General features: G+C 36.2%; 1 protein-coding gene across 6 annotated transcripts in view; it reads right to left on the reverse strand.

Moving 5' to 3' along the window:
* Window positions 1-3,203: 3,203 nt before the first annotated feature.
* beat-VII (Immunoglobulin domain-containing protein beaten path VII) overlaps window positions 3,204-14,916 on the reverse strand; it is a 455,119-nt gene continuing 443,406 nt past the window's right edge. For all 6 annotated transcript variants that reach the window (XM_073959321.1, XM_073959323.1, XM_073959318.1 and 3 more), the window contains exons 9-10: window positions 4,074-4,468; window positions 3,204-3,759 (exon numbers count right to left, since the gene is read on the reverse strand). In XM_073959321.1, the coding sequence (XP_073815422.1) occupies window positions 3,560-3,759; window positions 4,074-4,468 (595 nt within the window). In that variant the 3' untranslated portion in view covers window positions 3,204-3,559. The remainder of the gene's footprint in view (window positions 3,760-4,073; window positions 4,469-14,916) is intronic.

A 14,916-nucleotide genomic window follows, 5' to 3' on the forward strand; every position in this document is an offset into this window, starting at 1 on the left:
GCTGAAAAAAACATGAACATATTTCCCAATTTTTTGATGAAATTTTTTTCCTTCTTTTTTCGAGTTGATACATGAAAGTAATATGAAACTTGGTTCTAGGTGAAGAGTGTCAAAAGATGAAAAATTCTTTACACAATTTCACTATGAGTAGAATATTTGGATTTGATAGATCATATTTTAAAGGAGTTTTCGAAAGATTTTGGAAAAAAGGTTCAAAAAGATCCCTTTGATTAACCGCATGAGGGTTAAAATTTTTAAAAAAAATATTGCCCACATCCTCCTCTGCAAAATTGCCAAAGATCCTATATACCTAAAATGCAAGGATTCCATAATATCTTAACTCGAATATTTCGAAAAAACTAGAAATGGGCGGAACTTGCCCGCCTACTGTGGTTACTTTCCAATGTAAATTTAAAAACGCCGATACATGTGTCTCGTATTTTAGCTCTACTTTCATAATCTACTAGGGTTTCCCCATCATTTTGAAAAAAAATGTTGTTGCACAGTGTTATCAAAAGGAGTGATTAACAACCTTTGCTCATCGGACTTATCACACTTAAATCATGTTCGAATATGGGCATCTTAGGGTAACTTCCACACAAAATTTTAAAATTGTTAGCAAATGTGAAAGAACCTGTTCAGCCTTGTTCGCGAATACATGTTTATTTTTTTCGGATAGTTCTAGAAGTACTCATTACAACAGCAATGTTTTAGAAAAACAACCTATACTGGTGCAATTATTTTCATTATGTCACAGACTGAACGTATATCTCTGTCGGCAAAGCTGACTAATACTTTTTTACTTGTTCAAAGTAACCAAACCTATAAAGGAATACACATAAACACAGCATAATGCAGGTCGGATATTCAAAATTATACAAATTTTTCCACTAGCGGTAAGGGAAGATCCAAGATTTACAGGACTTACTCTTAAAGTCGGCAGCTAAAGCAATGTAAGATTAGCAAAGGTTTGAGTAAGTTGTGAATAAAGTTTAAATCACTTATCAAATCAGGGAAAGACAAATGAGAGCGCGGCTGTACCTGCAACGGCGTGATTCGAAGTGGCGAACGTTTTTTTGCAACCAGCAGTTTATTGTGCACCCTTACACAGACAAAAATTTCAGCCATTTGATAAAAAAAATTCAAAGATTCAATCAAAAATTTATCGATTTTCCGGCGATAAAAATTTTTCATATTAACAAAATTCGATAGAATTATTTGATCACAAAGTAAAAATACAATTGATAAAATATTTCACATATTGACAAATATATTTATCAAAATATTTCACATTTTGCTTGATAAAAACAAAATATTTTCTTGATGAAAAAAAATTTTGAATACATTTTTTTCAATCGGTAAAAAAATGTTCTTATTTACAATTATTTTGTTGTTTTTTTTATTAAATACAACCCCAAAAGCCAAATTGGTCGATAATGGTTCGATACTGATTTTAAATTAGATTAATACTATTAATAAGTTATTACGGAAAGCGTATATGTCTTTTTAACAAATAAAATTAAATAATGCATTACTGAAATTCAATGCATTTGGTGCGGAAACTTGTTCCCGATAGAGAAAAAATTACACCGTATTTCATAGTAGTTTTTCGTGCTCTACGCAGCTATGCGGTGGTATTTTTGATATTTGCAAAAATTGCAAAAAAGTTATAACCCTAATGTTTATTGGTAGCTGTTCTAACAACCACTGAATGCTGATACAAAATTTGGAATATTTTGATAAATATTTTTGTCAATATGTGAAATATTTTATCAGTTCAATATAAAAAGCGATAAATATTTTAGTCAATATGTGAAATATTTTATCAGTTGTATTTTTACTTTGTAATCAAATAATTTTATCGAATTTCGTCAATATGAAAATTTTTTTTTATCGCCTGATATTTTTTCTGTCTAGAGTAACAGGACGAAGAGGAGTGTTCTACGTAGTATAAGAGTCCTTTCAGCCGCGGAGGTACCAGTACAATTTACGATGAGCATTGTTGCAGATATCATCCGATACGCGAAATCAACCAAAACGTTGACCCACTCAGAATCTCAATAGTAACACTTAAACAGCTGGAAGAACACAGAGTTGAATATTCGACACCTATATTGTGCCAGAAGCCTAGAAAGATGTCACGTTCCACTACTGCAGCCGGACAAGTATGCCAGTTGATTTTAGATACACTACTTCTCCTTATGATGAAATGTTGTTTCCAGTTGCCCAAGATAAACATGGATTCCGGAAAATGCTCAGTACCACATTAGCATAACACCTGACATCAAAACTTATCAGTCGAGGACTACAACAGAACACGTAGTGCGACCGAACCGTCGTAGTGACATTTGACATACCGAAAACTTTCAATACCGTCAACCATGTCAAGCTATTCCAGGACAAAACAAGAAACTTCTCTTAAGCCGTGTTTGAAATGTTGGATAATAATTATATGTGCGGATGTCAGTCGTTTGTGTAATTTAAAAATATAAAGCCGAAGGCCTGCAGGAAGATCCCCAGCTAGGGGTGATATCTTCGGTTATCAAATATGAATGCCGTACTCGGATGCCACTCATCGCAGCAGAAGAACGCCAACTGCCAAGGCAAACACGTGTAGTTTTAGCACAATTAAAATCCGGACGATGTATGCAACTCAATTTGTATTGGACATGATTATCTATATTATACTTATTTAAATTTTAAGTTTAGAAATTTGTTTTCTGATCAATAGCTACAAACAAGACGCATTTCCCTACAAAAATGTGTTTGTTTTATTCAAGGTACTCTTTTTGTCTTAAGCTTACATACTTGGTAATGCAAAGCAAAACATAAGGTTAACTTCCGCTGCAATTTTAACTAGAACTACAAAAAAATTTCCCTAAATATTAACTACATTTGTAAAATTTTAATTACTTTTCTTTCTCTCCCTCTCTCTCTCTCTCTTACATAAAGCAAAAAAGATAACCTTGTGTTTTACTTTGTCCATTCATACAAACATTTATTTCGTTATCTTCTCATTCATTCACTTATTGTGTTAATTAATTTCATAATTTTTTCCATAAATACATATATTTTTTTCCTCTTTTTACGATTTCTCCTTATGCCTGGCACTTAATGTCCAATGTAAAAAAATAAGCGAAACAAAAATATTTGACTTTATCCTTTGACTTACGTACTTACATACACTTTGAGAAATAATGTTATTTTATTTTTGTATAAATTTATCCTTCTACTCGGTGGTCATATATCGGAGTATGACTACTAAGCCCACCGTCCATACTTGCGTTCGTTCTTATCCACTACCCATGCTGATGGATAATTTCGTTTGTGTTGGTTTGCTGGCTTACTTGGTTGGTTGGTTGTTTGTTGCTGTTTCTTTTTTAGGTTTCGGTTGGGTCCATTCATCTTTACGAAAATATACATTTACAAATTTAATTATTATTGGCTTGGGATTTGTTGTTGCTGCTGCTGATGTCTGGGAGGGAGTGCGGGTAGGATGTGTGGTGGCCTGAATTTATTTCTCGTTTTTTACATTACACACCGTCACCATTTGTTTGCCTTAATGTCTCAGTGTCCGCCACAGCGTAAAGATGATTGCCAAACACAGATGCATCCATAGACTGTGGTCGCACTGATGGAGACTGTATCTACTATGGGCAGATGACGCTGAGGATGGTGTCACTCCATTACCCCGGGCAGCCATGCCTATACTTTGTGTGGTTGTGGAAAATGTTGTCGTTTCCAAACGTTGAACATCAACTGTAATATTGAAATGATGATGGAAAGAGACAAATAAGGATATTTCATGAATGCCAAATATGATTTTTGCACAGATGGAAAGTTAAACTAGTTATGAAAATTATATTTTAAATATAAATATATTTTTTCTTAAAAAAAGGAAATTATGTGTGGTTAATCTTTAATAAATTTGCAAATGGAAAACAAAGTGGCTTCGTATAAGAGATGTAAGAACTAGTGGCTATTTTTCTTAGAATATTTTTGAAGCGGATTTATAGAAATTTAATTTTAACATTGGTATCTACACTTCCACACAGCACATAATTTTAACTTACCCTTTATACTGTATGTCTTGTAGTCAGCAAATTCTTCTCCCGGACCCACTGATGACGGTATTGTTGCCAGACATGTCAGTTCCATTTTACCATTTGGCAAAACATGCTCTTCCGTCAACTCAATATTTAGCTGACTAACTGAAAACATTCCTTTCTCCTGTTGTGCCTCTGTAACTGCTGCGGCAGCAGCCGCAACACCACTACCACCGCCTGGATGCGACAATGGCCTACTACCATAGGTGGCAGCGAATGCATTCATAGGTCCAGCATTTGGTGGAATACCCAATTCATTGTTGAGATTGGGTGGTTGTGGGCCAAAACCGCCACTGTTCAGAGTATTGCGTATGATACCCAATGGATTTTCATGTACGTGACGATATTTGCGGGAACTTCGACTGCAAGTAGAGAAAAAAATGTGAAGAAGAATTTTTAATTTTGTTTTGATCGAAATTGTTATGTTACATACAAGGCAAATTTATATAAGGTAGATGCATGAATTACAATTTTTTTATTGAAAAAAATTGAATAAAATTTTCTCATGAAAAACATAAATACATTTTGAAATCCTCTAAAATAGAACTAATTAGAATCAGAATGTAAATAAAACGCATTCAGAACTGATGTAGGTCCTTTTCATTACATGCTTAGGAAGAAAAAGAAGTGTTCTATAGTTAGAAATTTCGAAGTTTCAAATTTCATGAGTAGACCCTATTATATTTTGAAAAACCAATTTACACCAAAAAGTGAACATACACCTGATTGTCACATCTATCTTCTATAAATATGCCTTGGTTACATATAAATAAATCAAAAAATAAGTAAAAAAGTATCAGTCGGCTTTGCCGACAGAGATGTACCTCCAGTCTGTGTGAATTGAAACTTTCATATATTGACAATATCGAATTGACAATATGAATAATTACGTATTAAGGGTTTTTCAGATTTTGAGGATTTTTTTGATATATGTATAAACTTGCCTACAAAAATATATTTGGATTAAAGCTCAAAAGTTTTGCGGAAGAGGTACATGAAGGAATTCATAGACATAGTCTATTTCGGAAGTGGATAGTCCATTTTGGAAGTGGATCTTTCGGTAGATAGCGCCCCCTCCATTCATTTCTGTTGGTCACCGTAAAACTTTAAGGTTTTGGACCACTATGCTAGGAAGCATGGACTCGGTAAAACATCGTAACATCGCTAAAAATTTCCAAACAATATTCGTACAGACCCTAAAATGCACTTAAACAAAAATGTTGAACTTTTGTGGGGGAAAATAACCAAGTTGTGGATCGATATAGCGCATATACGAACTTTATCTAAGATTCGAAGAAATATTACGATGTGCAAATTATGCACAAACTCGGTTACTGCCTTCGAGAATTATCGTGCGCACCATTTTATCGAAAAGTTTTGAACTTTAGTGGGGAAGGATATGAAGTGGTGGACTGATATGACTCATCTTCGAACTTGTACTAAATTTAGAAAGAATATTACGAAGTCCAAATTTTGGACCAAAGCTGTTTATCCGTTCGAGATTTATTGTGCGCTCCAACCACTACACATAATGGCACATGGGTTTTTTACACCTTTCAGGCAATTTTCTCAGGAAGTTTAGACTGGCCCCTGAAAAAATTTGTACACTCGTAGTGGGGCCGTCGAATACAAGTTGATACAATAAAAATCAAAGCGATTTAAACGTAGATCATAAACTGCAATTTCCCAAAATTTTGCGTAGGAGGTGTGGGCCGATACAGTTCATGTAAAGTGCAATATATGGACCAAAATCGGTTACTGCCTTCGTGCACATCATTTTAGTAAAACGTTTTGAGGGGAGGTATTATCCAACATGATTTATTAATTGTTGCATGAGCTTACACCAATTGTCGAAGTCCTTTTTCCACTCCGATTGAGATGTAGCATTAAATTCTTCTTCTTTGGCAGTTACCCTTATAACCATGTTGGGAGGGAAATATGGACTGATGGCATCTCAGTGTCCATACCTAAATATGCCAATGTTTTGTCTACATTCTCTTTAAATTCTTCTTCATTGGTCTTCTTAATAGCACGTATAAGTAAGGTAATTTATCCGTAGCTTAAAAATAGCTAGAGAAGCAACGAACCTACCCCACCGACGAGCTAGTGGGCCGGGACAAAATACGTGCGCTAGTTTCCTACAGATTTATGCCTTCGAAATGCTGGTTGTATGCTGCATAGCTAAATTGTTTTTTGGATTTCGAACGCTTCAGCAGCATCTTCTGGCGTCGGAAAAATATAAATCACTGGGTGTCAAGTCAGGGCTGTTAGGGGGACGACTTATCACGTCTAGGAATACGCAGTGAAATACAGTAATCGGTTTTTCGATTATTCGGCTTTCTTCTAAAACTTAAAACTCGATTTTCGGTTAATCGTTTATTTAAAAGTGTTCTCAAAATCGATTTTCGATATTTCATTAACAACCGAAAACCGGTTATAATCGAATATAATCGACCGTTTTCATTTGGATTTGACTCGCTTTGAAGACCCACACGGTCAATTGCTGATTTCTTATTTGAGCGATTATCAAATTGTACGGGATCCAACAAGAACAAACCTTTCTTGCGTTAATATATATGTCGGATATTCAACACTCTTTTCAATTTGAGCACGGCCAACTTAATTTCTACAGAATCAGTTTTGAGGATCAAGGTCTGATATTCAAAGCTCTCAAGGTGTTTGCCATGAAAGTGCTAGCAACACTTCCCCAGAAAAAGCGTGCTTATCAAATACTCTTTCATCCGCAGCTTCCTTGTAAATAGCTATGTGAATTACTGATTGACATGGAGTTGGTATTTCAATGTCCTCAGCTGAAAGCCAGTGGCACACCTTTGCTGTTTTGTGGAACGACAGCTTTGACCTGATAACAAAGCGTCCAGCATTGCCTGTTGTCTTATTTTCCTTTAGGACTATCTGTATTGCTTTCGGATGAGTTCTTGTTACTTTTGAAGTGAGTTGGTAAGCGTGGAACCAGTCGCTTCCATTTTTCTTTTTCGCTGCAGTATCCAATGCCTCCTTTACTCTCAATTTGCAGTTTGAAGATGTTTTTAATCTTTGACCCATTCACCTTTTTCCTTGGTGATGTCAAACATTTCCTTTATTGAATCTATGTTTGGTTTTTTTCTGTACCATTCGTACTTGCCCAGAGTTTTGTTAGATTTGCACAAATTTGTTGATCAGTAGACAGCGGAATCCTATGCAAATGCATATATGGTTAGGATGTTCGTAGAGAAAATCTGATTAGACAGAAACTCGTTTTATAACAAAATAAAACGAATTAGGCCCAGAAATTTTTGCATATCGTGCATATTTTGACATATTTGTACATATCTGCATAAAATGGGCATATGCAAAACCATATGCAAACATATATTCAAGGATTTGTGGTCTAAATATCCCACCGAAATGGCTGAAAATTGGTATAAAGTCTTCGTTAGGGGTATGCAACTTTACAACTGAAATCTGTCCGCATAGGTCCACGTCTTCGCATAGCCCCCATAGAACGGTACCTACCGATATTCGGTATTTTGAAAGTTGTGGCCTCAATATCCCACCAAAATGACAGAAATTTGGCATTTTGTCTTCGTTGTGGGTATGAAACTTTCCACCTGAAATTTGTCGGTATAGGTCCACGTCTTCATATAGCCCCCATAGCACGGTACCTCCGGATTTCTGGTATTTTGAAGGCTGTGACCTCAATATCCCTCCGAAATATCTGAAATTTGGTATTACGTCTTCGTTGGAGTATAAAACTTTCCACCTGAAATTTATCGGTATAGGTTCACGTCTTCATATAGCCTCCATGGAATGGTACCTCCCGATTTTCAGTTTTTTTGAAGGTTGTCGCCACAATATCCCACCGAAATGACTGAAATTTGGCATTTTGTCTTAGTTGTGGGTATAAAACTTTCCACTTGAAAATTGTCGGTATAGATCCACGTCTTCATATAGCCCCCATAGAACGGTACATCCGGAATTCTGGTATTTTGAAGGTTGTGCCCTCAATATCCCTCCGACATGGCTGAAATTTGTTATTAAGTCTTCATTGGGGGTAAAAAACTTTCCACATAAAATTTGTCGGTTTAGGTTCAGGCCTTCATATAGCCCCCATAGGACGATAGCCCCGATTTTCGGTATGTGGAAAAGGGTATTATAAGTTTGTTTTGGTACAAATTCATGTAACACCGCGAAATATTCGTCGGAGACCCCCAATGTGGTATACCAATCTTCATATCTCGACGAGATAAAGCGATTTTGAGATGAGTGTCCATCCGTCTATCCATTATATATTGTAAACACGCTCCAGGCCGCAATTATGGACCGATCGTCACGAAATTTTGTATGGAGGTCGGGTTCAGAAAGGGTATTATAAGGGTATGTGGAAAAGGGTATTATAAGTTTGTTTTGGTAAAAATTCATGTAACACCGCGAAATATTCGTCGGAGACCCCCAATGTGGTATACCAATCTTCATATGTCGACGAGATAAAACGATTTAGAGATGTGTGTCTGTCCGTCTGTCCGTCCGTCTGTCCATTATAAATTGTAAACACGCCTCAGGCCGCAATTATGGACAGATCGTCACGAAATTTTGTATGGAGGTCGGGTTCAGATCAGAATAGATCCCTATTCTTATTGGTGATGATCGTGAAATATTTAGCGGGTGAAATGGACCAAAAACATAATATTTATCCAATTTTCTAGCGGCTCTGTATGTCTCAATAATAGTCCGATCAACGCGTAATTTTAAATAAGGTAAGAGTATATCACAAAGGTGAAGCTTGCAATTTGAGATGGCGATGGGATAATATTTAGAGGGTTAAATGGACCAAAACTTTTGTGTGAAAATTGTGAAAATTTTTAATATACAGCTTATATCTTAATTCCGGATAAGTGAGATATACTTGACAGTGTAACGCTTGACCTTTCAATTGATGCCAATTATGTTGGTGTGCATGATCAGATAACAGAGTTAAAGCCTAATCTATTCCGTTATTTGTTTGTAGTGTAATAATAAACTCACCAGAAGTCGCAATTATACATCAATAAACACGAAATTTTGCACCGGGTAAGAGTATAGGTCGAAAAAGATGCCTACAATTTTGAATGATGATCTGATATTCTTTAGCGGGTGAAATGGACCATTACTTTTGTATGAAAAAATTTAAAAATTTTATTTTTGGTCGATATTTTAATTCCTTGAGGACATATATATTTCGCAAAGTAACCTACATATGGAAAAAAACGACTGACCTTTCCTCTGATGTAAATTGCAATAAAGTGTTTGCTAGATAACGGGCCTACTGCCTAGTATATAATGGGTTCTGTGTAGAGAACCACATTTTTATCCCATGCTACATATTGTCTCTCCAAAAGTTTATGTAACACCACGAAATATTCGCCTAGACCCCTTATTTGGTATGCCAAAATTCATATCTCGACGAGATAAAGCGATTTAGCGATGTGTGTCCGTCCTTTAAAAATTGTAAACAAGCTTAAGGCCGCAATTATGGACCGATTGTAACGAATTTTTTAAGTAGGTTGGGTTCGGGCCAGAATAGAAATGATTAGTTTTTGGCGATGATCGTGAAATGTTCAGGGGATGAAATGGACCAAAAACAAAATTTTAACTAATTTTGTAGAGGCTCTGTAGGTCAAAATAATAACCCGCAAAATGTTAAACAAAGTTTGAGTTTATGATGAAGAAGAAGCGTACAAACCAACGTGAAGATAGGATAATACTTAGCGGGTTAAATGGACTGAAACTTTTGTGTGAAATTGTTAAAAGTTTCAATAACGTAACGGTTAAACAACGGAAGTAGTAGTACTACATAAGTGGGTTTTATTACATTTTAGTTTGAGGGAACTAAATTTTCCTTTCCTGCTACAAAAATGTCTTTGTCATGCTAGATAACTTTTTGGTTTTGGTCATAAAATTATGCATTACATCTCTTATATTTGATAATTAAATTTTCACAATCATTGAAAAGAAGTACCGTGGATAGTGGTATATGGTATCCCATGGTCGGCTCCGTCCGACTACATATAGACTTTTCTTACTTGTTTTTTTCCCTATTTTATTGGCTTGTCTGAAAAGTATTTTAAACAGAAAAATTGTACACACATAGATTTTTGTACCTATTATTGAAATATTTGTTGCATAAGAAAATATATAAAATGCATAAATTTTGCATATGCAAAAATTTATGCATTTTGCATAATTTTGCATATGTCATATGTTTCGATTGCAATGTAATCAGAAGCCAAATATATGCCCAGTCCCAAAATTTGACATAAATCGGATCAAAAATAAGGGTTGAAAAAATTCCGCTGTCTATTGATCAGACATAACCCGCTTACAATGAAAATTCCAATTCATGTAGTCCAGAACTAGTTCTATGCGGTACTAGTACACAATTGACCACAAAGTAATGCGAAGGGAACCAATTGACACCTTTTTATCCCCAAGTAAACGACGGGACGTCAGTTGCGATTCTTCACTCTTAAATAAAATCCACGATTTTTTTACTTAAACGACGAAAATTCACGTTTGCATTTTCTTAATAACTTACATATAAATGCAGCATCCAATAACAGAAGCTAGTGCTGATGGACTGAACATATTCGTACCTATTATTCACATTGTTCTGGTATAAAAAAGAATACGAAGGAAATATACAATTTGCCATCTTCTTCTCGCTACCCACTACCAATGAAATTTCCAATTGTCACAATTAGTCCAGAAACTAGTACCAAATCGTCACAAGGTTATACGAAGGGAACCAATTGACACCTTTTTATCCCCAAGTAAACGACGAGGCGTCAGTTGCGACTATTCCACCACCACTCCACTACTACTACTCATACTGGTATATGACTGTAAACTTGAAACTAGTATAATACTATCTACAGCTAATGCATAAAAAGTCAATTGGTTACCTCCTATGACATCCCCATGTTAAAGTTTACAGTTGATTGTACTGTGAGGGGTCTGAAGTGGAACTAGGTACTGTAGCCCTAAGAATCGACGAGTTACCGATGCCGAACTAGGTCATCTTGCAAGCGGGAAGCGACAAGTTTCATGTTTTGCTCTTTTTCATTTTGAAATTTTTAGCTTCATTATCGTACCGAAATGACTGAAATTTGGTATTCGGTCATTCTTATGGGTACAAAACTTTTCCTCAGAAATTTGTTTATACAGAACTACATAGTGATATAGCCCCATGGAACGGTATCTCCTTATTTTCGGTATTTTGAAAGGATTAGCTTGAATATCACACCAAAATGACTTATATTTTGCGTTTAATTTATAATTGCGGGTTCTCATATTGGAAGGTAAGAGATACCGCCCAATGTGAAGTCCGTTAAAGGACTGAAGTGCCCACAACATTATCTTTGGGATTCTCTATTAATATATGTTTAAAAGAAATCAATATTCTTCAGTTTTCACACATCTCCTATTAATAATCCTTGACGTGGAGGAAGAGCGTACTTTCATAAATATCACAAGAAGCTAATTTTTTGTTAATTTCTCGTTGGAATACCTGAATGATCGAAGTTTTTTTCCTAGTGAAAAATAGAGTCGAAGAGATTTCCATATAGGTAGTGGCTTCACTTGGCAGCGCTGCGAATCTTAGAATTATAACAAAGTCATTGTAATATTGCAACTGCGAATATTATAATGACGAGACCAAGCATACCATCGAACTTTGTTTTTTCATATGCAATGTGTTTTTTGCATCGACGAGGATTTTTTTCGATACAATCTGCTTGGTTTCCATCACAAACGCTATATATTATAAATGCGTACATTGAGCTTTTACCCATTAGAGGATTTTATAGACATTTTCTATACGAATTAGCTGTAATTTGTTATTTCGAGTTTTCTGTGGACAAGAAAAACACTTTCAGATTTGTTGACAAAAGTCCACCCTTATTCCGAACGACTTTGGGCCCTCTATCTTGACACAATTGTCAAGTGTCAAGATAGAGGGCACAAAATTCCATAAAGACGAAGGCCTGTCCCAGCCCAAAAATGTTAAATTTCGGCGAAATGAGATCGTAATCGTGCTTAGCTGGTCCATTGCAGAACATGTGTTCCATAGACCGAACTAAGAAAAGATTTCCAATTCTCTCTGTTTAGTGCTTCGCTTTATGGAATACAGCGTCTTGTCATCTCTTCATCCACTTGTTTGCGCCATCTATTCTTTGGCCTGCTAATTCTGCGTGCACCGCCATGTGGCTCGAATTTATACGCCTTTTTAGCGGGTTCATCATCTTTCATTCTTATTATATGGTCTAGCCAACACAATCGCTGCATCTCGATACATTTAAATATAAAGATGTCGTTGTATAGCAGATAAAGCACGTGGTTCATACGACGTCGATATTCAACGCAGATTGTCCCGTAGATCTTTCGAAGAATTGTTCTCTCAAACACGCCAAGCACTGCCTTGTCTGCTTGCGCAAGTACACAGGCTTCGGAACCATACATCAGATCGGGAAGTATCAGTGTTTTGTAAGGCGTTATTTTTGTTTGACGAGTTGTGGCTTTGTTTTTGAAGTGCTTACTTAAGCCAAAGTAGCATCTGTTGGCCAATACAATTCTTCTTTTTATTTCACAACTGATATCGTTTGTTGTGTTTACGGCGGTGCCGAGGTATACGAAGTTTTTTACAACCTCAAAATTATAGGAACCAACTTCAACAGTTGGTCCGATCTCAATGGAAGCATTGCGAGTCGACACAGCAACTTGGTCTTTTCGCCGTTTCATACCCACTTTAACAGATTCTCCTTCGACCTTCATAAAGGTATCGGTTATCATCAGCATAAGCAAGTAACATGTGGCTATTGGCTATTTGTGTAGATTGTGCCACTTCTTTTGACGTTTGACTCTCGTATAACCTTTTCTAGCAGGATGTTGAAAAGATCACACGAAAGGTTGTCTAATTGCCTGAGACCTCTTTTGGTACAAAACTCTTCGGAGTGGTTCTTTACTATTTTAACTGAAGATCTTGTGTCAGTTAGAGTCATTTTAAAAAGCCGAATGCGCCTTGTGGGGATACCAAATTCAGACATGGCTTGGAATACCTTTGAACGTAGCGGGCTGCTTTATAATCGATAAAAAGGTGCTAGGTGTTGATCTGCATCTTTTGGGTCTTCTCCAGGATTTGCCGCAGGATAAATATCTGGTCAATGGTGGACTTGCCGGGTCTAAAGCCGCATTGGTATGGTTGAATTATTTCGTTGGCCATGGGCTTTAGTCGTTCGCACAATATCCCTGACACTATGTTGTAGTCGATAGGGAGAAGACTTATGCCCCTATAGTTGGAGCATAAAGACTTATCTCCTTTCATATGGACGGGACAGGATGCTCAGGTTCTTCCTGTCAGGGTGTCAAAGAGTCACACGACTCTGTTATATACTGTTATATAGGGGTTATAATAAAACATGGGTCTATGTTGAGAGTTTTTGATGGGAGCCTTTAATGTCAAATAACTCCTAATTCGGTTAAAAAATTTAGCTAGAATCCTCAAAATATCGAAAATCGGTACATAACGTGGGAACTTCAAATGTCATTAACAGCTAGTTCGGAGGTGTCTGGGCTATACGAAAATATGAACTTAAATGAACAATTTTTGTTGCAGAAATTTTGTTGACTTTTAAATTTCAAATTACAGAAAGTTCGTCCAAAAATAAAGCTAAGGTGCGGAAAATCGGGAGGTTTGTTTTGCGGCTATTAAAAAACATGGACCTACGTTCGGTTAAACATTCCTCAGAGTACCGAAAATCGGGAAGTATCGTCATATTGGGGCTATGTTGAAAATTGTTGATGCAGATGCGTGGTGACCACTACAACCTTCAAATGTCAAATTACAGATAGTTCTGTTAAAAATTGTAGCTAAAATGGCCAAATTACTGAAAATTGGGAGGCACCGTTACATGGGAGCTATATCCGAACATGGACCTATGTTGACAATTTTTGATGGAGAGGTGTTGTGACCACTAAGAACTTCAAATGTCAAATTACTGCTAGTTCGGTTTAATATTGTAGCTAAGATCATCAAATTACTGAAAATCGGGAGGTACCGTTATATGGGGGCTTTCTTGACAATTTTTGGTGGAGAGGTGTGGTGACTACTAAGAATTTCAAATGTCAAATGTTCAAATTACAGATAATTCGGTTAAAACTTGTTGGTAAAATTCTCAAAATACCTGAAATCGGGCAGTAACGTTATATGGGGGCTATTCCAAAACATGGACCTATGTCCACTAGTTATATAAGTTTATTGACATTTAAGAACCCTAAATGTCAATTGATAGCTAAATCGGTCTGAAAATGTAGATAAAAACGTCAAAATGTCGTAAATCGGCGGTACCGTTATATGGGGGCTATACCAACACGTGGACCTAGGTCCACAGCTTTTGTTATATAAGTTTAGTTACACTTAAGAACCCTAAATGTCAAATTATAGCTACATCGGTCTGAAAATGTAGCTAAAAACGTCAAAATACCGCAAATCGGGGGGTACCGTTATATGGGGGCTATACCAAAACGTGGACCTATGTCCACAAGTTTTGTTATATGTTTATTGACACTTAAGAACGTTAAATGTCAAATTATAGCCAAATCGGTCTGAAAATGTAGCTAAAACCGTCAAAATACCGTAAATCAGGGGGTACCGTTATATGGGGATTATACCAAAACGTGGACCTATGTCCACAACTTTTGTTATATATGTTTATTGACACTTAAGAACCCTAAATGTCAAATTATAGCTACATCGGTCTGAAAATGTAGCTAAAAACGT

Source organism: Musca autumnalis, unplaced genomic scaffold, assembly GCF_047663935.1.
Source record: "Musca autumnalis isolate F117 unplaced genomic scaffold, ASM4766393v1 scaffold_1, whole genome shotgun sequence".
Classification (NCBI taxonomy): Eukaryota; Metazoa; Arthropoda; class Insecta; order Diptera; family Muscidae; genus Musca; species Musca autumnalis.